This window comes from Triturus cristatus, chromosome 12 (assembly GCF_964204655.1).
Source record: "Triturus cristatus chromosome 12, aTriCri1.1, whole genome shotgun sequence".
NCBI lineage: Eukaryota > Metazoa > Chordata > Amphibia > Caudata > Salamandridae > Triturus > Triturus cristatus.
In genome coordinates, this window is record NC_140595.1 from 8519802 (window position 1) to 8545794 (window position 25993).

At 50.5% G+C, this 25993-nt stretch overlaps 1 protein-coding gene across 1 annotated transcript in view; it reads right to left on the bottom strand.

Annotated features, from left to right (window-relative positions):
• Positions 1-25993, bottom strand: part of GRIN3B (glutamate ionotropic receptor NMDA type subunit 3B) — a 187229-nt gene that overhangs the window by 100778 nt on the left and 60458 nt on the right. The window contains exons 5-8 of the mRNA XM_085638494.1: positions 24456-24571; positions 13223-13374; positions 4246-4410; positions 3688-3749 (exon numbers count right to left, since the gene is read on the bottom strand). Of these exons, the coding sequence (XP_085494620.1) occupies positions 3688-3749; positions 4246-4410; positions 13223-13374; positions 24456-24571 (495 nt within the window). The remainder of the gene's footprint in view (positions 1-3687; positions 3750-4245; positions 4411-13222; positions 13375-24455; positions 24572-25993) is intronic.

Genomic DNA, 25993 nt, shown 5'->3' on the forward strand with positions numbered 1-25993 from the left:
ACTAGTCCCAGTAGCATATTATAAGTGTCCCATTATAAGTAGACTAGTCCCAGTAGCATATTATAAGTGTCCCATTATAAGTAGACTAGTCCCAGTAGCATATTACAAGTGTCCCATTATAAGTAGACTAGTCCCAGTAGCATATTATAAGTGTCCCATTATAAGTAGACTAGTCCCAGGAGCATATTATAAGTGCCCTATTATAAGTAGACTAGTCCCAGTAGCATATTATAAGTGTCGTAATTGTAGTAGCATATTACAAGTGTCCCATTATAAGTAGACTAGTCCCAGTAGCATATTACAAGTGTCCCATTATAAGTAGACTAGTCCCAGGAGCATATTATAAGTGTCGTAATTCTAGTAGCATATTACAAGTGTCCCATTATAAGTAGACTAGTCCCAGTAGCATATTATAAGTGTCCCATTATAAGTAGACCAGTCCCAGTAGCATATTACAAGTGTCCCATTATAAGTAGACTAGTCCCAGTAGCATATTATAAGTAGACTAGTCCCAGTAGCATATTATAAGTGTCCCATTATAAGTAGACTAGTCCCAGTAGCATATTATAAGTGTCCCATTATAAGTAGAATAGTCCCAGGAGCATATTATAAGTGTCCCATTATAAGTAGACTAGTCCCAGGAGCATATTATAAGTGCCCCATTATAAGTAGACTAGTCCCAGTAGCATATTATAAGTGTCCCATTATAAGTAGACTAGTCCCAGGAGCATATTATAAGTGCCCCATTATAAGTAGACTAGTCTCAGGAGCATATTATAAGTGTCCCATTATAAGTAGACTAGTCCCAGTAGCATATTACAAGTGTCCCATTATAAGTAGACTAGTCCCAGTAGCATATTACAAGTGTCCCATTATAAGTAGACTAGTCCCAGTAGCATATTACAAGTGTCCCATTATAAGTAGACTAGTCCCAGTAGCATATTATAAGTGTCGTAATTCTAGTAGCATATTATAAGTGTCCCAGTATAAGTAGACTAGTCCCAGTAGCATATTATAAGTGTCCCATTATGAGTAGACTAGTCCCAGTAGCATATTACAAGTGTCCCATTATAAGTAGACTAGTCCCAGGAGCATATTACAAGTGTCCCATTATAAGTAGACTAGTCCCAGTAGCATATTACAAGTGTCCCATTATAAGTAGACTAGTCCCAGTAGCATATTATAAGTGTCGTAATTCTAGTAGCATATTACAAGTGTCCCATTATAAGTAGACTAGTCCCAGTAGCATATTATAAGTGTCCCATTATAAGTAGACTAGTCCCAGTAGCATATTACAAGTGTCCCATTATAAGTAGACTAGTCCCAGTAGCATATTACAAGTGTCCCATTATAAGTAGACTAGTCCCAGTAGCATATTATAAGCGTCGTAATTCTAGCAGCATATTACAAGTGTCCCATTATAAGTAGACTAGTCCCAGGAGCATATTACAAGTGTCCCATTATAAGTAGACTAGTCCCAGTAGCATATTACAAGTGTCCCATTATAAGTAGACTAGTCCCAGGAGCATATTACAAGTGTCCCATTATAAGTAGACTAGTCCCAGTAGCATATTATAAGTGTCCCATTGTAAGTAGACTAGTCCCAGTAGCATATTATAAGTGTCCCATTATAAGTAGACTAGTCCCAGGAGCATATTATAAGTGTCGTAATTCTAGTAGCATATTACAAGTGTCCCATTATAAGTAGACCAGTGTCAGTAGCATATTACAAGTGTCCCATTATAAGTAGACTAGTCCCAGTAGCATATTATAAGTGTCGTAATTGTAGTAGCATATTACAAGTGTCCCATTATAAGTAGACTAGTCCCAGGAGCATATTACAAGTGTCCCGTTATAAGTAGACTAGTCCCAGTAGCATATTATAAGTGTCCCATTATAAGTAGAATAGTCCCAGGAGCATATTATAAGTGTCCCATTATAAGTAGACTAGTCCCAGGAGCATATTACAAGTGTCCCATTATAAGTAGACTAGTCCCAGTAGCATATTATAAGTGTCCCATTATAAGTAGACTAGTCCCAGGAGCATATTACAAGTGTCCCATTATAAGTAGACTAGTCCCAGTAGCATATTATAAGTGTCCCATTGTAAGTAGACTAGTCCCAGTAGCATATTATAAGTGTCCCATTATAAGTAGACTAGTCCCAGGAGCATATTATAAGTGTCGTAATTCTAGTAGCATATTACAAGTGTCCCATTATAAGTAGACCAGTCCCAGTAGCATATTACAAGTGTCCCATTATAAGTAGACTAGTCCCAGTAGCATATTATAAGTGTCGTAATTGTAGTAGCATATTACAAGTGTCCCATTATAAGTAGACTAGTCCCAGGAGCATATTACAAGTGTCCCATTATAAGTAGACTAGTCCCAGGAGCATATTATAAGTGTCGTAAATCTAGTAGCATATACCAAGCCCTGTCAGCTGAAGCCCCGAGGAATCGGGTTTTTGCTTGCAGGAATCGGGAGGCGGGAGACTAGCCTTCAAATTGGTAGTCTCACGCCTGAATCGGGAGTGTTGGCATGTATGCCGAGTTGTAAGTCTGTCTGGGAGGGCGGGGGGCGCTGTCCTGGTGGCGGCCAGGACTGTCCCTTGCAGACAGACCCAGCATCACTCGTGCTGCGCCTCCTGGGCGTCATCGGCCCTCGGCAATCCTGTGGCGGCCACAAAGTGGAATAAAAGAAGCCCGTCTGCCACATTTAGCAGCTCAAAGTCCTGCTCAGCTGTCGAAGTGAGCGCTGCGAGAGAGCAGATATTGGGGACTTCGCCAGTTAATGAGAAGGGACTCGTTATCGCCAGTTCTTCGCCTCTTTGAGATGAAAACGAGGGGCGCTATCTGAAAGGGAAGAGATGCATTCTGGGTCGTGCGAGCTGTGGGATTATAGCACCAAGGAATATCAAGGCGCACACAAATCCCGAGTGTATATGTGCCTTGCGATAAGTACTGAGATGAGGGGGGGGGGGGGAGCCGAGGCGCAGATGGAGAGAGACAGACTGTGGGGGGGTGGGGGTGCCCTGAGAGCTCCTTAAGTCACTAGTGTGGACTTCGGGGCTTCAATAAGTTAACAGAATCAAATATCACAGCAGCTCGTTGCTGAGCCGTGGGCCCCAGAAAACGAGCGGGGGTGCGCTGAGGATTTCGAGGCGCTGGGTGGATATGGGGCGAAGCAGACTCTGCAACGAGGAGCAGGGGGGTCTGGGGCCACGGGGGTTACTCACACCTTCTTTGTAGACATAAAAATACCACCGTCAGGAGATTCCGGTTATCCTTCTAAGTCTGTAATGTGTAACCAATCACGTCCCACTGAAGCGAAGCACGTGCCGGCATACCTGTTGAACCCAAGAACCACTCTGGCCCATAACTGGCCGATGACTGGCAGCATTTGTAAAATCCAACAATGAATTATTTCAATAAGTATTCAGAACACTCACTGTGGAACTGAGTTACTCATTAGGACCGTGGTCGGGGAGGGACTGAGTCTCAGTCACGTGTCTGTCACAGCTTTGGTACCACTGGCGCCCCTGGGGCACAGGCCTACCATAAAATACAGTGTTTGCCCGGGCCGCCCTGGCCCCAAGAGGAGCCGGGTGGATGTGCATGGAAACAGTCGTTCTTCCACACGGATTAAATGCAGATCGGAAGTTCTCTACGTACAGAGGCGCACTTACCTCTCCTGCGGGACCACTTTCGGAAGGTCTTCGAAGCAGTCATTCAATGCCCAGTGGATTTTCTATGAAAACAAAATGGCAGAGAGGAGTCAGGGAATGCTCAAAGTGGGCCCCGACCGCTCGTAGACCCCACTGCAAACCAACAACACGGGTAGTATGCAGAGGCGCTGCGGCTCACCGTGCATGCACCACTTAAAAGAGCTTAACCGCGGAGCTCTGTCCAGGTATAATTAAATACTTTCCAAAGTACTGGTATATAAAGAATTAAGATGCAGGGAAGGCCCAGGATTAGACGTTCTCTCTCAGTGGCTAAACTTGTGTTCACAGACTACCACTCACCCACATCTGCATCCCCAGGAGAGCAGGTACCGTTAGCCCGGATGTAGCCCCCGTGCAGCTGTGCATACAGTACAAACCAGTCGAAGTGACACGCCTGCGCAGTGAGCCTTCCTGCGGGCTGGCGGCAAGAGGTTAACACAGGTCGCACCTGTGCAGAGACCCAGGCGAGCTTGTGCCCGGCTAGGGATGCGGGGAGCCGAGGGGGCGTCATGGTCTTACCTGACTGGTATGAAGCCAGTACTTGAACCGCTTCTTCTTCTTCATGCGAGGGAGGATGAGGTGGAAGAAGGTGTGCTCCCCCAGGGAGGTGAGCAGGGCCCCCCCGAAGCCAATGCAGAGCAGCACAAAGAGGCCGGAGAAGTGGTAGATTCCCATCTGGAGTGTCTGAGGGTGAAGGAGAGACCCGTGTCAGCGCTCGCGTGTTCATAGTGGCATGGATGGGTGCACAGGCATTCACGACTCGAGGCATGGACTGACGGGCGTTTACTCACTCTCCAGCTCCACGAGTGACACCGATGGGTGTGGGGGCATTACCCTCAACTCAACAGAGCAGTCATGTTATTAGAGCGACCATTCATGTCATGTTCAAAGATGGACACTATCACTCAATCTGCTGTCAGTCACCTGGACTGCAATCAGTCACCTGACCAACTATCAATCACTTGGACATCTATCAATCACTGGACCCGCTATCAATCACCGAACCCACTGCAAATCACATGACTAGCAATAAATCACTCAGAGTGCACCCATCACCTGCACCACAATCAATCTCCTGTTCCTCTCATTGCCTCCATGCTAGATTGAACTGCCCTGTATCCATCCTTCGTGCCACGTGTACCATACCCTTGTGTGGGGACCCCTGTGTTATGTATTCAGAGGAGGAAGAGCCCTCCCTGTCCCACTCATACTTCACACCAGTGCAATGAGGTAAAATACTGTGCCGCCCCCTCATCCTTCCCGCACCCTCACCTGTACCTGGAGTCTTCCAACCGCACACTCCTCTCTGGTGACATCACCCCAGTTCTCTACTCCAGCAATTCATGCTGTGCTCACTGACCTCGCCATCCTTAAAAATAATACAAGCCTTTCCCTACCCCCCCCCCCCCCCCCCACTCCGGCAGCTACCCACCTCAATGGCTCCTCAACTGCTCTCCTCAGATACCTCCTCGAGAGGGCTGATGATAGCGGTGGTGGTCCCTACACTGATGAGGCGCCTCCCTCCCCTACCAGATTCTAGAAGTGGGGCCACATTGTATTTAAAGTTCCCCCTATTTGTGCAAGCCCCTTCCTGCCATACTTTAAAACAAACTTCACTCCACAGACAATACCTCTCGTCTCTGTGCCCCTGCTGCCGGACCCTACCTCCTTCACGCACCCCTCCCCATGCCGCTCCTACCAGGCCCTACCTCCTTTACGCACCCCTCCCACACTGGGCCCTACCTCCTTTATGCACCCCTCCCCCACCGGGCCCTACCTCCTTCACACACCCCTCCCCCACCGGGCCCTACCTCCTTCACACACCCCTCCCCCACCGGGCCCTACCTCCTTTACACACCCCTCCCACACCGGGCCCTACCTCCTTTACGCACCCCTCCCCCACCGGGCCCTACCCTCTTCACCTCTCCTCAATGGTTATCCTTCTCTGCTGCCTCCCACAGACAGCATGTTAGATCCCTGCTGTCCACGGATCTTTTGCTTGCACTATTGACTCTTCGATATGTATCCAACTCTTGTTGCCATTTTACATAAAATGACACAGGTGTTCCCACACACATTGGGTCGGCTCCTGAGCAGGTCAGGTGCATGCACCGCGCACCTACTGCTTGAGCTACGCATTCTCTCTATAACTCCCTCAGTTACTGTTCTGGGACCTGTTGGGCAAGTTTCTTACCTTTGGTAACGTCTTATCTGGTAGAGACTCTAGCCGCAGATTCCTTACCTGAGCATTATCCCCAGACGTCAGACTGGATCCGGAAATGTTTCTTTGGGCAGTACCCCTGCACGCCAGTAAGTGGCGTAGATCGGCCCTGTGTGGTGGCTTAGTTTGTGCTGGATGCAGGAGGCAATGAGACCCAGCGGCCTCAGAGTGAGTCTCGCCGAAATCCAGGATAGAGGCTGAAACATCAGTATCATAGCCCTGGACTCGCCATTTGGGAGGATAAGCCTGAAACTGCACTGTGTCCAGAGCAGCTCTGATGAAAGAGAGCGTCTGAGAGGGAGTCAGGTGTGACTTCGGTATGCTGATAGTGAAACCCAGCGAATGCAGGGCGTTACCCGTAGTCTGGTAGTGGGAGATGACAGCCTGGGGCGCGCCTGCCTTCAACAGCCAGTCATCAGTCTAGGAGAAGACTGGCACCCCTGATCTCCGCAGAGGAGCAGCAAACACTGCCATCACCTTCATTAACACCCAAGGGGCGCTGGTAAGGCCAAAAGGGAGCACGGCAAACTGAAGGTGCTCATGGCCCACCATGAACCACAGTTCACGCCTGTGGGCAGGAAGGTTGGTAATGTGGACGTATGCATCTGCCAGTCCAACGCTACCATCCAGTCTCCCGGGTCCAGGGTAGATGGGACTTGAATGAGCGTGAGCATTTAGAATTTCTCCTTGTGTAAGAAATTGAGAGGGCACAGGTCTGGATAGGACAAAGGCCTCTCTCCTTCTTGGGCACCAGAAAGTAACAGGAATAACAACCAAAACCCACTTCTGGCATCTGCACCAACTCTATGGCTCCCTTGGCCAAGAGAGCGGTCACTTCCTGGCAGTTAAGATGGTCGTCCGTCAGCCTGTTGCAATCAGGGGACATGGGTGGAGGGGTAGTCACGAAGGGGAGGGAGTAGCCCTTTCAGATAATTTGAGCAACCCATTGGTCTGATGTTATCGACTGCCAGTGGGGGCAGGTGATGGCGTATCCTGCCTCACACTGGAGCCCCATGATGGTATGTGGGCAAACTATAAAGGTTTGGAGGCTGCAGCTGCAAAGAGAGAGAGCTGACTGGCCCGACCTCTGGCTGTCCGACCGATGAGTTCTGGGTCCTTGGCTGGGTGGGTACAGACATGGCTGAAAGCCCCTTCCATGGTCGTGAAAGGCAGATTGCGGGTGGCAAGAGGCCATGAAAAGGTACAAGGACCTGGCCATAGCCCTGCTGTCCTTAAAGCATTCCAGCGCTGAACCCACCTTGTCTCCGAGGAGATGGAGCCATCCCCAGAAAAGCCAGTTGTCCTCAGCCAGGCGTGGCACCTTAAGGCAACCATCAACGAAACTGCTCTGTCCAGCGAGCCGGTGGTACCCAGTCGACATCAGATGGTGTACTTGGCTGCATCTCTACCATCAGGAATAGTTTGGGAGAGGATGGCCCGGGCCCCCTCCAGGACCGTCGGCAGCGCCTGCGCAACCATATCCCATAGAGCATGGGAATAGCAGCCCAAAAGGCACGCAGTGTTTACGGACAGCAGTGCCAGGCTGGTGGTAGAAAACATCTTCTTCGCTAAGGTGTCTAACCTCTTGGATTCCTATCCGGGGGGTGTGGTAGCGAATTCGTCATTAGAAGTGGAGGCTTTGACTACCAAGTTCTCGAGGATAGGGTGTTACATGAAGAAATTGGTGCCCCCTGGAGCAGGGGTGGGCAATAGTACTGTTCACAGGAGGCCCTGTGCTGGGCTTGCACCAGGTCCCAGGGCAGGGTGTCTGTAAGGGCGTCATTTAAAGGGAGAAGCGGTTTTGAGTGGGACACTCCTGGCCTGAAGCACTTTCGTCAAGAAGTTTGTTTGATTGACTCAGAGAGCGGGCTAAGATCTAGGACCTCAGATGCCCTTGTCACCACTATTGCAAATGACGCTCCCTCCTCTGTAGCCACAGTAGGGGAAGAAAGCATGCCAGTATGTGGAGAGGTGTCCAGTCAACTGGCTTCTGCCATATCCTCACACCCGTCCATGTTGGGGTCAAAGGGCTGGTATTCCTCAGGGGGCAGTGACCTCACCAAATACTGCCAGAGTCCTAACCCATAAGAATTGGGCCCAGGCATGGAATTCTCCGCTCAATAGCCATCAGGCAACACCCATCTGGCTCTGTGTCGAAGTCAGGGATCAGAAAGGGGACAGCACCAGGAGAATCGGCACTGGGATCGGTGCCGGGGTAGGTCAAGGTGGTACGGCTGGTGCGGATCCATCCGGCGGAACCAACGCAAAGGAACCAGTAGGGGCTCCTCTTGAACTCGCAGGGGTCTAAAGGCACACCAGTGTAAACAGGCCGCTCAAGTATAAGGCACGTGGCCTCAGAAAACTGGAGTTGAGCGGGGAACGCTCTGGCTCCTGGAAACTCGGGAAAGCACAGAGCTAACCCAGGCGCTGGCTCAACAGTAAATCCAGGTCTCAAATGTTAAAGGACGAGGTGAAGTTGAAACCTCTCTTGATTTCTTGCACCGTTGTTAGCGGTGGGACTTACACGAGTGACCCAGAGACTTTGAGTGCAACGAAGATTTCGAGCTCTGCAACCGATCTCAGGACCTTCTTCTTGACCGAGATCGTTCTGATGTCGCACGTTGAGCCGCCAGCAGCTTGAGGGACTCCTTCCTTAAAGCCTTCAGGGTCGAACACAGGCATTACCATTGTGGTCTCGCTGAAGGCACCAAAGGGAAAGAAGATGAGGGTCCCTCATCAACATCGGTCGGTGACAGGTTCCTCAGGGCTTGAACCGGGCCTTCCTAGAGGATATTCCTGCCACACCAGGAGAAGAACTCTAAAAAAAACTCTTGACAAAAGTTGAAAAACGCCCAGTCAGATATTGACTGAAGGGGTAGCTCCTTCCGGAGCCACGCTGACTGGCGCGGGAAGAAAAGAACTGACGTCAGTGCACTGGCGTGGTGGCTATATAGGCACTGTGCAAGTCACATCCGGCGCGGACGATGCCACGCAGGGCTGATAGACGCCACCTACCGGTGCGCTGGGATACTGCTCACAGGAAAATTTCCGCTTCCAGTCTGACGCCTGAGGATAATTCTAAGGTAGGGAATCTGCGGCTAGAAGTCTCCATCTGATTCACTATGTGTTGTAGGGCAAGTACCATTCTCAAAGATCCATTAATGCCAATCCTGAGCTGAACCTGCAGAAAACACAAACCCCGTCACGACCACAATTTTTCACCTGATCCAGAATACTGCGCTTTAACGGTGGCGCTCACTTCTTAGGGTGACGTGGACACCAGAGAGGATCTTACAATTGTAGACTAAAAAAGTACAGTATGGCTCGGACAGGGAGCTTTAAGATTTCACGCCCTTCCGGCAATGCTTCCTCGCCAAATCGTCTACACCTCCTCGAACCCACACTTTGTAGCTAATCCGGGGATTGTGGAAGAAGCCTCTTGGAAGATCAATACTGATGCTAAATCTGCAACAATCATGAATCCACTGTGGGGACAGTAAAGACTTCAGACTGACGCACGTCCTACGGCATTGACAATCCATTCACGGAGCCGTGCAGCAATTGAAGATATTGGTTTTATGTCAAACGACGACATATTGTGCTGCCTCTGTAGTCTGGCTCGATAGCCAGATGTGGTGCTTTGCATACAGTGAGCTGCGCGGGATGTGCTTAGGAGCTGTAATTCAGTGGTGATAGAGCTTACATCTTAGTGCCCTGGCTACCATCTCTTGTGTGCTCTCCTGGACCAGAACATCTTCTAACCGGGGTGTCCTGCACAGGTCCAGACCTTCAGGCTATCCACTACGATGACTCGCCATACAATGAATCTAAATGAAAAACACCTGCAGTGGTTTCATTCCACTGCTGCGACCATGGGCACGCACCGCAGTCTAGGCACCCCAGCCACCTCTCTATGCCTTGTCCTTCCTTACAAGGTCTCCTCTGCTTGCCCCCGTCACCTTGTAGAACCAACCTACTCAAGAGTCCAAGCCCAGTCTGGTGTAGCTTTGTTTACTCTTCGAGGAACAACAAGTGTCATATTGGGCTCCCTACTGAAGGATTCATCTCCAGCGCTGCCACATGTCCGCTTCGAAGAGTAGGGTTCACGCCCGGATAGTCTCATTACTTGCTGCACTGAGGGCCGGACCCCAGGCATTGACTTTGGCTCCAGAGGCCACATCTGTGGCGTGTTCTGAAGGCCATTCATGGGATCTTGCGTACGAAGCTTGATACCTCGTGTGCATCGAGTCCACCTCTGGAGTGTTGTGACCTGTTCTGTATTGCAGTGGGTCCACCTGTCGACTGTCATGTCCCAGTCCGTACATAGTGTTGAGTTATAAACATTATCACAGCATGGGAGTGTTGTGACCAGTTCTTTAGTATAGTGTTGCGTCGACACGGCTCAGTAATTGTCAAGCTTCCCAACAACATCCATATGTCTATTAACCAGTCTGTCTCCTCTAGTCTGTCATCTTCGTTTCCTGCTGACACCTCGGTTGCGCCTTCTATTCCTCGCCATGGTACTTTCTCCATCCCATACACTGCTCCATTTATAAAGCCTCCGTCGGCAGCGGGGACTCGTGACATGTCGTTTCCTATACTACTGTCACACATGCACAGATGTGGACGGTCACCCTTCTTCTCTTCTTCCTACAGGTTGGTGCACTGTAGAACCCTTTCCAACCACAGCGTCCTCGCTCCTACGCCTTGAGTTACCTCCACTTGCCGGAAGAGCCACCAACATCCATTTAAGCTTGGGTCGTCAGTGTTAGGCTCTCACCCACCGGCTCTTCTTGTGAAAGAGCTGGTGACATTTTTATAACTAAGTGAAACCTGCCCATCTACGGGAAGTATGCTCTATTGACGGATCATAGATGACATGTGTATGCACCAATGGCTGTAACATACTGTTTTTCTTTCAATGACATACTCTACACTGAAGACGCGATGCAGTGTAAGCCCCCAAGAATCAGCGGAATAAAGTTTAAGTTTACACAGAACATCGAGCCAAACACAGCAGACCTACGACCTCTCACACCACCAGCACAGCACAGAGGTCTTTTACCTGCATATCACTTCACTCCCAGCAAGGAATGCTGCACAAAAAACCTCCAACAAGACACTGTAAATCAGACAGCTGTACACTACCACAAATGCTGCATTTTGATTGGCTCCCAGCCGGCAGATATCTATCCGCTAGATTAATAGGTAGTGGCTGAGACAGCAACGCCCCGCATAGCACTCCGCCTTCTACCCAGAACAGCTGCCCAGGATGACCACAGATTCCTAATAAATGCCTAGAATGTTCACCTCGCTCAAAGAATGCGCCTGCCCTGGGAGGCATGCTGGTGGAGGCCATTTCACAATCATTCACTCTCTGCAGAAGACTGAGTATGTGCCTGAAGATCATTCTCCTCTCTGCTGCTACAAGTACCTGAAATGAAAGACTCCGCGATAAGGAGTCCACAAAGCTCCGTGAACATTGTTTAGTTCATGACAGTTCTCACTGTGTCACAACGGATGCCGATGTGTCTGCCTTATTTATATTACTTTTTTTTTTAATTCATTCATTAACCTTGAATGCAGTTAGTTGTTTATTAATTATACAGAACAATTTTTTTAATAAATATTTTAAATGTGTTTTATGTCTTCCTTGTATTTAACTCACTAGATTTATTTTGAAGTCAGTGCAAATTTACACGGGGAGCTACAGCTAAGAGTCGAGAGGAAGTGGGGAAAACAAAAAGGTAAAAGCTTGATGCCCAAACAGCAGCTCATTCGGAAGGACTCACCGCCCACTGGAGCACAAATGTATTTGTACTAAACGGCTTACGGCACCTCCTCCCGCACATTTAGATGGAAGTTTAAAGAAATTTTGATGTCTACCAAAATGTTACTAGTTTGAGACTAAGGCTGTATTCAACAACCGACAGGAAGGGTAGCCCGAGTCAACAGACGTGGCACGGGTGGGCTGAGCTTAGGTAGGGGTTGGTCTTAATTACTATTTTTAGTCTCTTTGAAATATATTATGCAACAAACGACAAATAAACCTGTACTACCCCTCACATGTTTAAGCAAGCTGCTTTCATATTTACATTGACACCTCATTACTCATTGACTCCATAGGAAAGTCTAAAATTCAACAGCTCATGCCCTAGGAAGATGGTGTTCAGAAAGGCTCTGCCTTGCCGTTAGCACTGGACGTTAGCGCTCTAGTTGTTCATATTTGTTAATTTATCAACAATGTGTTCTCATTGTAGCTTCTGAAGCGCCTTCAATAAGTTAGTGTGATACCAACAAGAAATAACTTACGTTGTGACTAAACTCTGCGGCCACCCTTTCTATACGTGCTCTGTTTTGTACTCTCACATCCAGGCGTTTACTACAATGTGTTTCACTGGGGCAAAAATGGCATCACCGCATCGCCTAAAAAACACAAATTCTGCTTCTTGTAACCTTCCACCTAAATAGTCCCATGAGAAACTCCATCTAACAGTCTTGTGAATTTCAGCACAGGTGTTGAGAGTTTGTTTTACAACAGCAATATTACCCACGGGGAGGGCGCTCCCAGGCTGCGGATGATGGGGTGGAGTTGGGCCCCCGGCTTCGGCTCGAGCCCTCGAACTCCGACCTGGGAAGTGACTTACCTGGGAGATCCCGCTCCCTTGGATGGCTCTGCCGGCATCCAAGACATCTCAGGGAGGGTGTCCAGTTGGCTCTCGTAAAACAAAGACCTGCTGCACCCCAGCATCCAAACAAACACGTCAGACATAACCCCTAAAATACACCCAACACTGTTCAGTCGACTATCAAGATACTCGACTGGCTGCCATAAAGGCTAGCTATGGACTTCCCTTATAAGCAGAGTCAAGCTCAGACTGCCACTAAGCATCGAGAAATGGGCATATACCAGATCCTAGTGGTGGTCAATCTGGAAAATTCTCTGGCTCCTTCCTCTGACGTCAGTATCACACACTCAGAGCCACATGCTTCGGGGTCCACGCCAACCCACCCGACAGGAGTGACGATGGGAATCTACAGCAATCCATCGGCCAACCTCATTGCAAGCAAAATGCACACCCCACTCCAGGGCATGGAAGCAAACACCCAAAACCACCCACACCTTCAGCCTCCGGCCCGCTGTGGTGACACTGCAGAGGCGAGGACAGCACCCCAAACATCTGCCAGCGTCACAAGACTATAGTTAGACAGCGCACTGCTCAGATGCCGTAAGTAACATATCGACCCAGACAGAGCCACCGATGAGTCTCTCACCTCTGTGACAGCAAACACTCTTTTGCCGCAGGGCACCATCTTGTACCACTTGTCGTGCAGCGTGTCCATAAAGCCAGAGGACTTGTATCGGCTGATAAACTCGGACAGGTTGGAGGTCAGCGGGGAGTTCTGGGGGAGTCCAATCCCGTAACCTATCAAACACAACACCAAGTGAGGAAAATAACAAGTGTTAATATCGGCATAGTTTGAGGAGAAGGCGCTCCACTTGAAGGGCACGGTAGTGGCCGCCGAATGGCAAAGCACTATATAGAAAACACGACCATCAGAGCTATACACACACACACACACACATTCCCTTACCTAATGGAGCAAAGTACCGAAGCGCAAGATGTGACGGCCACTGACGTTGCCCCATTTTCTAAGGCCTCCAGCTACTCCAGGCTCACCCTGCCGATTGAGTCTACGTGCATCTTCTTCAGTCAGTGGTAGATGGGTGAACCCCAAGGGATGAACTCAGTCACCTAACCAGCCACAGACACTCCTCACGCAGGTGGACACCAAGACCCGCCCAGGCGGACACCAGCTCCATCCTCCTCCTGGCAGGAGAAGCCAACAATGATCCACTCTACTGGTGTGTCCAGGAGCACACATCTCATCCTCAGCGCCATACACACCCCATTCACCTGGACCTTGTGCAATGTATGTGCATTACCGGTCTCCCTTCACGGGTGAACAATGGCTCTGATTCTGCTAACTAGCATGCTCACACTCAAGTACTTCCTACTGGTCTATCTTTACTGTAATTCAACCCACATTGTGGAATCCGCAGCTACCATTACCTCAAAATACTTGGCATGTGAGCAGCTAATATCTATAATAATAAACAGTTATTAACGTATCACTACATACCGTACTTCAGATGTTTCTAAGCACTATAAAAAACAGTTGGTACTATTACCCAGTGTACTGGTACTCCAGTTACCATGGTTTGAACTAGATCCTTGCAGATGTCAGTCACAAGCGTTTATGTAACTGAGCACGTGTTGCTAGTTAGGTTAGGTGCGCGGCTCACCTGATGTAGGGGGTTTAGATGAAGATATCTATCAGCCTGTCCATAACCCTGGGGAAGATTTACAAACCCACAAGATGTTAATTCGGCTTGGAAATGTGTAGAGAACGCAGAGATCAAAGCTGCAGCCGCGTGCATTGCAGGGCTGCTATTGACCACACTCAGAGAGACTGCGGCCAAAGGTGAAAAACTCTGAGGGCCGGCATAGGGAAAGGTGAAGGGTAGTCGATGGCGCGTGGGGGGTTGCAGGTCGATTGTTGGACTGGTACCCAATGATGACATCGGATAATGCAGAACAAAGTGAAGAGTCTTGAATGTGTGAACTGAAATGTAAAGAAACCCGTTGCAGAGCTCTTTCCGACATCAATACAAGGCGAGGTCTCCAGTGGGAAGAGTTTAAAGCTCCTCTGAGAGGTTCAGATCTTTAGCAGCTACAAACGCAGCCGCCACGAAGGATTCAGGTTATTTTCTCATCTGTGAAGCGGGGGAATAGGCTTGAGTTACTCAGCTCCGACGCACTCCTGACAGACTGCGCACTCAGAAAATATTCTTTGGAAAACAACCAGCTTTTTTCAGAGTCTGCACGGAAGAGCACTATATTCTCAGAAGTATTACACATTCTCGGACGGGTACACCCAAAGGCTGTGATTTTATTTTCCAATCTTCCTTCAGAGAAAAGGTCATATTGATTTTTTTTTATTGCGTAATGGGGGGGAAATGCGTTATCTGGATCATAGACAGCATTCTTTCTGACCTCTTGGAAAAGGGCATTTTATTGGCGCAGCGACTGGTATCTTATGAGGTCCATAAAATACACACTGCCACTGCTATGCCAATGTAATGCTGTTTCCCCTCTATAGATGGGGTGATAGTGTCTTATTTAAAATCTTACATTGATCTACAAGTACCAGCACGCCCTCCTTCGTCGTACAGAGGCATCTATAAGGCGCCTTTACCCCGTTGGAAGTGACTCAACAGTCAAGGGATTCATTGACGAGGTATCATTCCGTTATTCCCCCATTGTGACTGCTGTTTCTTTTTGAAATTGGTATAAATTAATGTTCTAATAGTTTCATTCTCTGATGCGACCGACAGCTGATGGTTGCCCGCCAACGTTCTCCCTCGCGGCTCACGCGCATCCTCTCCTATGAAGAAGGCTTTTTAGGTCACAAAAAAAGGTGTTTGTGAAAGTAACTTTTTATTTCATCCAGAGCAACTTTCCTTGCGATGATACAAAATGTATTCTGTTAGTCAATTTTGTTCCACTCTGTAGCATTTGATGACTGACGAGAACTTTACAAATAAAGTTCATGCAGCTTATGGTGCATGGCCAGGTATTGATACACCGCTGTACCTCGGCCTCTAACTACTTTCCTTGCAGAAGGTTTAAGGTTACAGCAGTCCTCGCAGGCGGCGCCCTTTGTGCGGTAGAGGGAGGCCTCGTTCTAGATGAATTGAAGGTTCATTTGTCAAAAATTGTGAATTTGTAGATGAAATTTAAGACTAACATATGTTGCACCTAGTGATCCACTTTAAACATAGTTTTAAATTTCCTTTGCTTCTAGGCTGCAGTTTTTTGTTGTAACCCGTACTGCCCTAGCGCAGTGTGTCACTCATCTCTGTGGTTCAAATACACTGACTCCTAAATGAATCTGAGTCCCTCTCTCTGAGTGGAAAGGGCTGTGCATGGAGGGGCGGGTTTCTATCTGGCAGTCTCGGGGCCTCCTTTCTCTGCAGTGTTTTAATATTCTTTCACTGCAGTCTGTGGAGCCCCCGCTCTTTCCAAAGCTCATTAAAGTTCTTGCTTCCGGGGATGTATTTGTGAGCTGGTAACATGCAAATTTTATTTCCCAGGTGGCCAGTGCGCGCGGCTCTTTTGACTTCAGGACAACACTTTCATGTGTTTGCCCCGGCGCGCTGTTGCCACTCGCGCGTGCCGGCTGCCTCTGCGCGTACATCCACTCGCGGGCACTCCCTGGAGTCGTAATGTGACCCTAGCCTTCTTCAGGGATTGATTCTTTAAAGGAGAGAACTCTACTTTTTGGGTTTTTTTTTTTAGATCTGTCACTACGTTTGGTCTCTAACAATGATTTATGATGATGATGAATAGTGATTTGTAAAGTGTAGCAAATACTCCGAAGTGTGTCCCGGCGCTAGACTCCCAGGCAACAAATTAGACCTGAGGAAAAAGCCATTTTTTCAACTTTTTCTAAAAAAATCTGTTGAGACTCTACAAGGCGAAGGTGAAGAGGAAGTTTATTCCAAGCAGAATCCCCAGGAAAGAAAAGGACCATCCACCTTCTCTGGAGCGATTGATCTGGGCACCTCTGCCAGGACAAGCCTGGAGGAGCGGCGTCCCCAGTGGGAAAGTAAAAATGTATTCTTTTTAGAAGATAGGGAGGCCTACATGATGTAAGGCTCTGAGGTTCAGGACAAGCGCCTTGAACAGAATCTGTTTCTTAACTGGGAGCTTGTGGAGGGATTCGAGATACGGGGAAGCCTTCGTTTTCAGAGGAAGATTAAGCAGCAGCCGCGACGCCATATTTTGCGAAGCTTGCAGCCTTTCCATTAAGTAGTCTGGCAGGCCCACGTTTAGAGCATTGGCACAGGCCAGCATAGAAGGAATTATGGCCTGAATCGCTATTTTCCTGGCTAGAAAGGACATGCGCAGAGAAGCCCACAGCAGGTCTCCGCCAATGCAGAGACTTGAGGCTGAAAAGAGAGCTGGTTGTCAATCCTAGGGGTTAGGGTCCTAACCACTTCCGACTGAGGGAACACAGGGGCAGAATTTTCAGGCCAGCATTGGGCCAATCGAAAGGAGAGTCCAGGCCAAAGAATAGGACCTCCGTCTTTCCAGCACTGCACATCAGCGGATTCTGAAGCATCCAAGTAAAAACTGTAGCCAGACACGGTTGGATGAGATCTGGATAAATGACTTCGCCTTTATTACAGGAAAAAAGCAGCTGTGTGTCATCAGTGTAAAACATTATCTGTGCTCTGAAGGATTCCACAAGGTGTGCCAAAGGAGTTTCATAGATACTAAAAGTGTAGGACTCTGGGCAGAGCATTGTGGCACCCCGACTGCCAAAGCCTTAGTGTCAGATGAAAGCGGGGGGCTGGGCCCACACCTCTTGACCTCTGTTATTAAGATCGGAGTCCATCCACCTCAACCTAAGCCATTCAACCCAAGGGTCTGTACTCGACGGAGAAGCATAGAGTGTGGCATCGTATCGAAGGCTGCTGAGAGATCTAACAGCATCCGCACAGGTTCGCCCCCTTCATCTAGAGCGCATTCGATGTGTTCTGTCACCTCTAAAAGAGCTGTCTATGTACTCACATCGGGGACGAAAACACAGACTGACTGGGGTGAAGGAGATCGCTGGACTCCAAATAGTAACAAGCATTGGCATAGCCAATAGGTCTCGCCTTTGGGACCTTATAAGTGTTTAGCCATGCAACAGTTGCATAACTAAACGCTTATAAGGTCCCAAAAGCGAGACCTATTGGCTATGCAAAGCGGCCGTGTGGCTGCGAAAGTGAAAGCAATCGCGGTAAAGCGCTGCGCGCGCGCCTGTGCACATGCACTGTAGCTCTAGGCTGGCCTGGTAGGACTTATTGGAGCCCTCTCAATAAGTCTCGCCAGACCAGCGCATGCGCTGGGTCAGGCGAGACCTAAAAACTATATTAACTATTGTAATGTCCTAGTCTTTGTAAGCACAGTTTAAAAACTATCTTTTTCTCTTAAATGGAAGTCATTAAATCCCAGCAGAATACAATATTTGGGCCTTTGATACCATAAGATTCTATTACACCATTTGCTTCACTGTTAGCTAAAAGGGAGGTCCGGCTCACCATTCCCAAATGTATTGGGTATAAAGGACTCACTTGTTAATGTCGAAGCCCTTCAACCTCCAGATGTGGTCAGCTTTCTTCCAGGGTGCTCCCACTAAGGCACAGAGCCCCCATACAGATTACATCGCCTGGTTTTCACCTTTTAAGGATGATGAATCTGTTTCGATGTTCATCTCGGTCTTGAGGCATGTTGTGTATTAGACAGTTGCGTGACTGGAGCAGACAGCACAGCAACGCCTTCTGTGTGCACACCCCGCATAGCTATGCCTTCCCTGTGCACACCCCGCATAGCTGTGCCTTCCCTGTGCACACCCCGCATAGCTGTGCCTTCCCTGTGCACACCCCGCATAGCTGTGCCTTCCCTGTGCACACCCCGCATAGCTATGCCTTCCCTGTGCACACCCCGCTTAGCGGCACCTTCTACATTACTACAATTGAGCTCATCTAAAAAGTATCATCCTGGTGTTCTTTGGTCCAGGTGATGTCCCGCTGACCTCGCCTTCCTCCCTCTCCGCTGAGCTTCATCCACTTAACCAGTTACAAAGGGGCCAGCACAGCTACCTCAAGATCCTCTTCAGATGTAGGACAGGCGGTGCCAGACCTTTGTAACTTGGTGAATGTTGTTCTCATTCCTGGGTGCCTCTCTTCATACTCGGTAACAATCGCCCTGTCTCTTGGTTACACTCCTGCGCCAAACCTGTGGAAGAGAAGTCAATTCACAGCTGTCCACGTTTTTTGGGGCAACTCCCAGTTTTCCTTGTTCAAGCACGGGTTTGGTCACATCATTACATGGAAGTAGTGCCAGTGACTGTGTAAAAAGGACTGCGAACTACAGACTATTCTTGGTCAGGGAGGAGGGGACGCTCCACTTCTTTGTGATCTCTGCTCAGCCTTTGACGTGGTGTATCAAGATAGGCCGGCGGCATGTCACAATAGACTGGGATGTGTCACAATAGGCCGGCGGCATGTCACAATAGACTGGGATGTGTCACGATAGGCCGGCGGCATGTCACAATAGACTGGGATGTGTCACGATAGGCCGGCGGCGTGTCACAATAGACTGGGATGTGTCACGATAGGCCGGCGGATTGTCACAATAGACTGGGATGTGTCACGATAGGCCGGCGGCATGTCACAATAGACTGGGATGTGTCACGATAGGCCGGCGGCGTGTCACAATAGACTGGGATGTGTCACGATAGGCCGGCGGCGTGTCACAATAGACTGGGATGTGTCACGATAGGCCGGCAGCGTGTCACAATAGACTGGGATGTGTCACGATAGGCCGGCGGCATGTCACAATAGACTGGGATGTGTCACGATAGGCCGGCGGCATGTCACAATAGACTGGGATGTGTCACGATAGGCCGGCGGCGTGTCACAATAGGCTGGTGAGGGGACTACAGAAGGTCTGAGTTCGATTGATAGCATTGGGGTAGGTCCATACTTTCTCAATGGACACAGTCAGGTGGTCTCCTGCCACTCTTACGTCATCGGTGACTCCTCTTTTTGTGCAGACTCTCAAAGGTCCTCATTACACTTTATTCAATCTGCTTGTGTCTCGCCTCTCTGTCCTCTTTGGATCATTTCATGGTTCCTGCTTGCGCTATGCCGTCCACACTCGCCTGATTCTGGGTGGAAATACCGGCGTGGCCGAAACAAATTTATGACAAAACGGAGGTATCAGATCTGATCTTCAGGTTGGCGGTGCACACGTGGTGCTCGAGGCTTTCTGCACCTTATTTTTCTGAAGAAAACGTGATCTTTTCAAACACCCACTATCCTACCCCCAAGCAGGACGGCAGGCACGAATGGAGCACGCTAATGCTCCGTATCTTCATCTGCCGACATGCACCGTTTCCCAGTTACAACTAGTGCAGAATGCAGCGGCTTGACTCCTCAGATTGCAACTCAGTGCACTCATCACAGGCAGCTGCAGACTTTGCAATGGCTTCCTGTACATAAGCGCACCCCGTTTAAAAGCCTTTGCGTCTGTTTTAAAGCCCTCTAACAGCGGCCCTCTCTGCATGAAAGAAATGAAAAGGCCATGAAACCAGCCATGGCCCTGGTGGGATGACCATGAGCGCCCGCCACAGGGCTCTCCGCCAGGGAGCAGCAGGTCTGAACACAGAGGCTGACCCACTGTGAAACTTTGCGATTGTCACCATCTTCCCTTTTTGGCTACAGCACCCCACAAAGAGCTGGCCAGTCGCTCTGCCCTGTCACTATGGTCAATATAGTGCCTGAAGTCGGTCCTGGTTGGTCGGATGCGGAGGAGGGAAGAAGGGTGGAAGGGTAACAGACTGATCCAAATTAAATGCAGAAACGACTTTGGCTGAGAAGGAGGGGCGCGTGCGAAGGACCAACCTATCCGGGTAGAAAGCGCCCTTCCACGGTGCCTGCTGGGTTTGTTGCTAGTGAGGCTCTCACCTAGCGAAAAGGGAACCATAATGATGCCCGGAAGTGATGTCAGAGCGCCCCTCAATGCCTTACGTATCCCTGTGATAGGACGTTCGGTGGGGAAGTTGCATGGCGCCACTTAATGGCCCTAGAGGCAAGGCATAGTTTCAGAGTTGGTGTTTTGGGGTGTGACACCCCCCAAATAAATGTATTCTTGGCTTCATAGTTGGCTCTGCCTCCCCAGAGTTGGGTCTGCTATGTCTGTGTTGGTTTTTCTACCAAGAATATGAGGTAAAACAGCGCCTTTTAATGTTATACCCGGAATCAATACCCACCTCCCTGCTTGTCCAAACTGTCTGATCCTTGGCAAATATTTTCTTTCAGAGAGACTCACTTTTCTTATGAGCACACAACCTCCACCCCTCACCCTGGTCACCTCACCCTCCAGACCTCACCCTGGTCACCTCACCCTCCACCCCTCACCCTGGTCACCTCACCCTCCACCCCTCACCCTGGTCACCTCAACCTCCACCCCTCACCCTGGTCACCTTAACCTCAACCTCCACCCCGAGCCCTGGTCATATCAGCCTCCACCCCGAGCCCTGGTCATATCAGCCTCCACCCCGAGCCCTGGTCATATCAGCCTCCACCCCGAGCCCTGGTCATATCAGCCTCCACCCCGAGCCCTGGTCATATCAGCCTCCACCCCTCACGCTCCACCCCTCACCCTGGTCATCTCAACCTCACCCTGGTCATCTCAACCTCACCCTGGCCATCTCACCCACCAGCCTGCCGCCTTTTTAGGTTGAGCTTTCGAGACCTCTTGTATATACTTATATGTGTATGTACTTTGTGGGCTCTGGCGATCAGCCCTAGGACTGGTCTACTTCCGCTTAGGGACTTTCTTTTCCTGTTCAACTGCCTCTTTTTAACGGTCTTGATAGAAAACTACCAGCAGGGGTCAGTAAAATACCAGAATCACTTTATCATTCTCTAGATTCCAGTCCATAGGAAGTGTCTTCCATGGGCACCCGTAGACAATAATATTTTTTTCAAATCTTGTATTTTCAGTGATATGCCCACAAAAGGGGGGGCACGGGGGCATCCGAGGCGCACGGGGGCATCCGAGGCGCACGGGTTCGTCTTGTTATGAAGCACTTTAGAGCCGGCATCAGTCCGGGAGGCGCTGGGCTTCGAGGCGCGTCTTAGGGCGCTGTAGCACAGAAACATCGCACATTAATCCTTGTCACGTCCGTGGGAAGCGCAGCCTCGGCTCGAGCCCCCATAAATAATGGAGGCGGCTCGCAAGGCACTTAAATATTAATTCATTAAAAGTGTTTTATAGACTGAACTTTGCCCCCGCGGGCTTCGGAGCGCTGCACATCCCGGGGGCGGTTCACACGGCCGGGGGCGCTTTAAAATTCACGGTGGATAGACGGGTGCCAGGGCTGGCGCCCCCGCCTTTGGAAAGGTGGAGGGAGGGCTGCAAGTAATATTACACGCTTTGGAAACACAACCCTCGCTGCAAGCGACTTCAGAGAGAGCCAACGCGAATATACGGGGCGCAGAAACAGGGCGAAAATAATGATATGGCAAAGGTATCCGTGGCGGGGGGGCCTGATCAGAGAGGGTGAGGGGAGGGGCCGAACCTCAGAAGGTGGGGCAGTGATGTAGCAAGGACGCTGAGGGTCAGGAGCACTCACGCAGGACATATCTCCTGTCCACATGTAGATACTGAACTAGAGCAGAAGGACCTAAATTCCGGTGTCACTGCACCTGCTGCACCACTGATAGGCAGGCCCCCTGAATGCGGATGACTGGGGGCCCCGGTGCCACTGCACCTGCTGCACCACTGGTAGGTTGACCCTGGATGCAGACGATTGCGGGCGCCAGTGCCACTACACCTGCTGCACCAGTGACAGGCAGGCCCCTGAATGTGGAGGATTGGGGGCCCCGGCGCCACTGCACCTGCTGCGCCAGTGATAGGCAGGCCCTTCCGTGGCGGAGGAGGGAGCGCAGGCTCTCAGTTCGGGGAAGCAGCGCGCGCCTCATCTTCATACCTTGCACGTGTGGCCTGGAGGACGCTCGGAGACCCCCTGATTGATATGCATCCGGCGCCCCCGCTCACTGATCCGTCTAATCCTGCTCAGTGGACGTGCCTGGGGGGTCCATGGGGCTGCAGAGGAGGCGGGGGCCCTGTCACGAAGCGAGCCTGGGGGTGGGTAAATTCAACGGGTGATTACAAGGAGCCCAAGGTGAGCTGTAGGGTGAGAGGTCACCGGAGCGCGTAGACCAGACCCTAGCCCGGGGGTAACTCAAGGTCACGGCTGGCCAAGAGCAGACCCTGCCAGGGGGTAACTCAAGGTCAATGCTGGGCCAAGAGCAGACCCTGCCAGGGGGTAACTCAAGGTCACGGCTGGCCAAGAGCAGACCCTGCCAGGGGGTAACTCAAGGTCAATGCTGGGCCAAGAGCAGACCCTGCCAGGGGGTAACTCAAGGTCAATGCTGGGCCAAGAGCAGACCCTGCCAGGGGGTAACTCAAGGTCACGGCTGGCCAAGAGCAGACCCTGCCAGGGGGTAACTCAACAGGTAACTGTTCCATCCTGCCCCCTCACTCTCCTCTCGCTTGTGTCTCCCTCTCTCTTTTTACTTCCACCTCTCTCGTCCCCTTCTCCCTTGTCTCTGTCCCCATTGTCTGTCTCTCCCTCTATATCTACTTTCTCTTATCCGCATCTCTCACTTATCTCTGTCCATCCCTGTTAGACCAGTAAGCACTAGGGTGGTCTTTCTCACAAACAACTTGACCTCAGGCTTTTGGCACCTCCGACATCTTGGAACCTGTGCAGGAAGGAAATTCCAGACCCATCTGTCATGGGAAAACTCCACAGAAATGTCTCTGGCTTCCAAGCTTGTGCCAGGTATGAATAGTGGCCCCTCGGAGCCACTGACCAGTGCAGTCCTGGACCTGCGGAAGACTCCGGAAGGACTCCTGTCCTGCGGCCTGAGGCCTGCCCTGCAGCTTGCCCTGCGGCTTGAGGCCTGCCTTGTTCTTCAGAGGCCTGCCCTACTGCCTGAGGCCTGCCCTGCCACTTGAAAGAGAGAGGACCGTCTCCTTGAACCCAGGACTACCAGAGTGACTCCTAGGGTCAGTTGGCTGACCTCCTGTTCTGAGCTGCAGGGACACAACAAGCTCCAGAGGCCTCTCCTACACCTGCCCAGCTCACCTGCTGCAGCTGGCCCTGCCCCAGCCCTGCCGGCCTCTGCTGTAGTGAGTTCATGATCCCCAAGAGGAGGTTCCTCAGATCCTGAACACTTGGCCGGCATCTGGGGAGCTCCTCCTGTGAAATCCCGAAGTTTTGAAATCTACGCCCCGGACCTTGAGACGGTATCTTTTCCAGCGGGACTAACCTGGTACCTGTATCCGGGCACATTCCATCACGGCCAGACTGAGCTTGCAACTTTCTCCCCGTCTAGCATGAGCAGACATCCACAGTTAGCGCTTTCTGCTTCATGGTGCTATTTTTACTTAAACCTTTAAATTGCATATTTCCGGTTCTACTGGTTGCATTTGTTGTGGTCTCCATTGGTGTATTGCACGCTGCGCTCTTATTCTAAATCGGTGTGGGGTTTTTCTTGTGAGTGTTTTCACTTTATTGCTGCATAAATGCTTAACATATTGCCTCCAAGTTAAGCCTGACTGCTTTTGAGCCATGCTACCAGACGGTTGAACACAGGTTAGTTTAGGGACTTTTGTGGTTCACCCTGACCGGGATTGCGGTTGTTGCCTTGGAAGGGTTTTCACTCCCCTCAGTCAAAAACCTAATTTCTCATAATCTCTTTTTATCTCCCACTCTGTACACCCTCTCTCACCCTCTCTCACCCCCATCTCTTCATTTGCTCTTCTGTTCCCACTCCCCTTTCAAGGAGGGGCCTTGCACTCGTACCCCTCACCTTCGATTGCGAAGGGCTTGCCGACGGTGAGCAGTTTGCAGTCGGAGTCAATGGAGACCTCATATTCCAGCAGGGCCTTGTCCATGATGAAGGCATTGAGGGTTGGGGGGTTCGTCCTTCCAAATGAAATCAGAAAGAAACAGAGTGTAACAAACCTATGTGGCTGCCCAGAAGCGCCAGTATCGCAGTGCAAAGTCCTCCTCGTGCACAAGTGTCACCATGCACAGCCCTCGTGGTGCACAAACATCGCCACGCACAGTCCTCCTCGTGCACACGGCACAAGCATCGCCATGCACAGGCCTCCTCGTGCACAAGTGTCACCATGCACAGCCCTCGTGGTGCACAAACATCGCCACGCACAGCCCTCCTCGTGCACACGGCACAAGCATTGCCAAGCACAGCCCTCCTCGTGCAAACGGCACAAGCATCACCATGCACAGGCCTCCTCGTGCACAAGCGTCCCCATGCAAAGCCCTCCTGGTGCACCAGCATCATCATGTACAGCCCTCCTGGTGCACAAGTGTCACCATGCACAACCATCCTGGTGCACCAGCATCACTATGGACAGCCCTCCTGGTGCCCCAGCATCGCCACGCACAGTCCTCCTCGAGCACCAGCATCGCCATGCACAGCCCTCCCGGTGCACAAACATCGCCATGCAAAGCTCTCCTGGTGCAAAAGCATCTCAGCGTAAAACCCTCCCCGTGCAAAAGTATTGTCATGCACAGTCCTCCTTGTGCACAAGGATCACGGTGTACAGCCCTCCTGGTGCACAAGGATCGTCGTTCCCAGCCCTCCTTGAGAACAAGCATCGCCACACACAGTCCTTCTGCTAAAGGCACAAGTGTCACCATGCACAGCCCTCCTAGTGCACCAGCATCACTATGGACAGCCTTCCTGGTGCACCAGCATCTTCACGCACAGTCCTCCTCATGCACAAGCATCGCCATGCACAGCCCTCCTCGTGCACACGGCACAAGCATCGCCATGCACAGCCCACCTCGCGCACAAGCGTCACCATGCACAGCCCTCCTCGTGCACAAGGATCGCCGTGCACAGCCCTCCTTGAGAACAAGCATCACCACACACAGTCCTTCTGCTAAAGGCACAAGCGTCACCATGCACAGCCTTCCTTGTGCACAAGCATCGTTGAGTCCAGCCCTCATCTTGCACAACCAACCCCATGCACAGCCACCCCGCCCAAGCAGCCCTCCTCATGCACAACCCTCACCGTGGAGACAGCTTGCATTAAAGCAGCAGGTGCAGTAGCACCAGGGTCCTACAGTGTGAGCTCCCCATACCCTAATTATCTCTGCCTTTCAACAAACAAACATAACAAAGGGCTCATTTTCTCGCTTGCAAACATGTCACAGCCCCTCTGTCCCTAGTCATGCAAAGAAATGAAAACCGTAATGCGAGTGATGCACAGCTGTCATCACTCTACCCGCCTCCGCGTGCATCCACCCAACAGGGACACCCGTGCAGCCACCTCATGCATTCTTTCAGAGGTCACTATAGCACAGACACTAACCTATCCA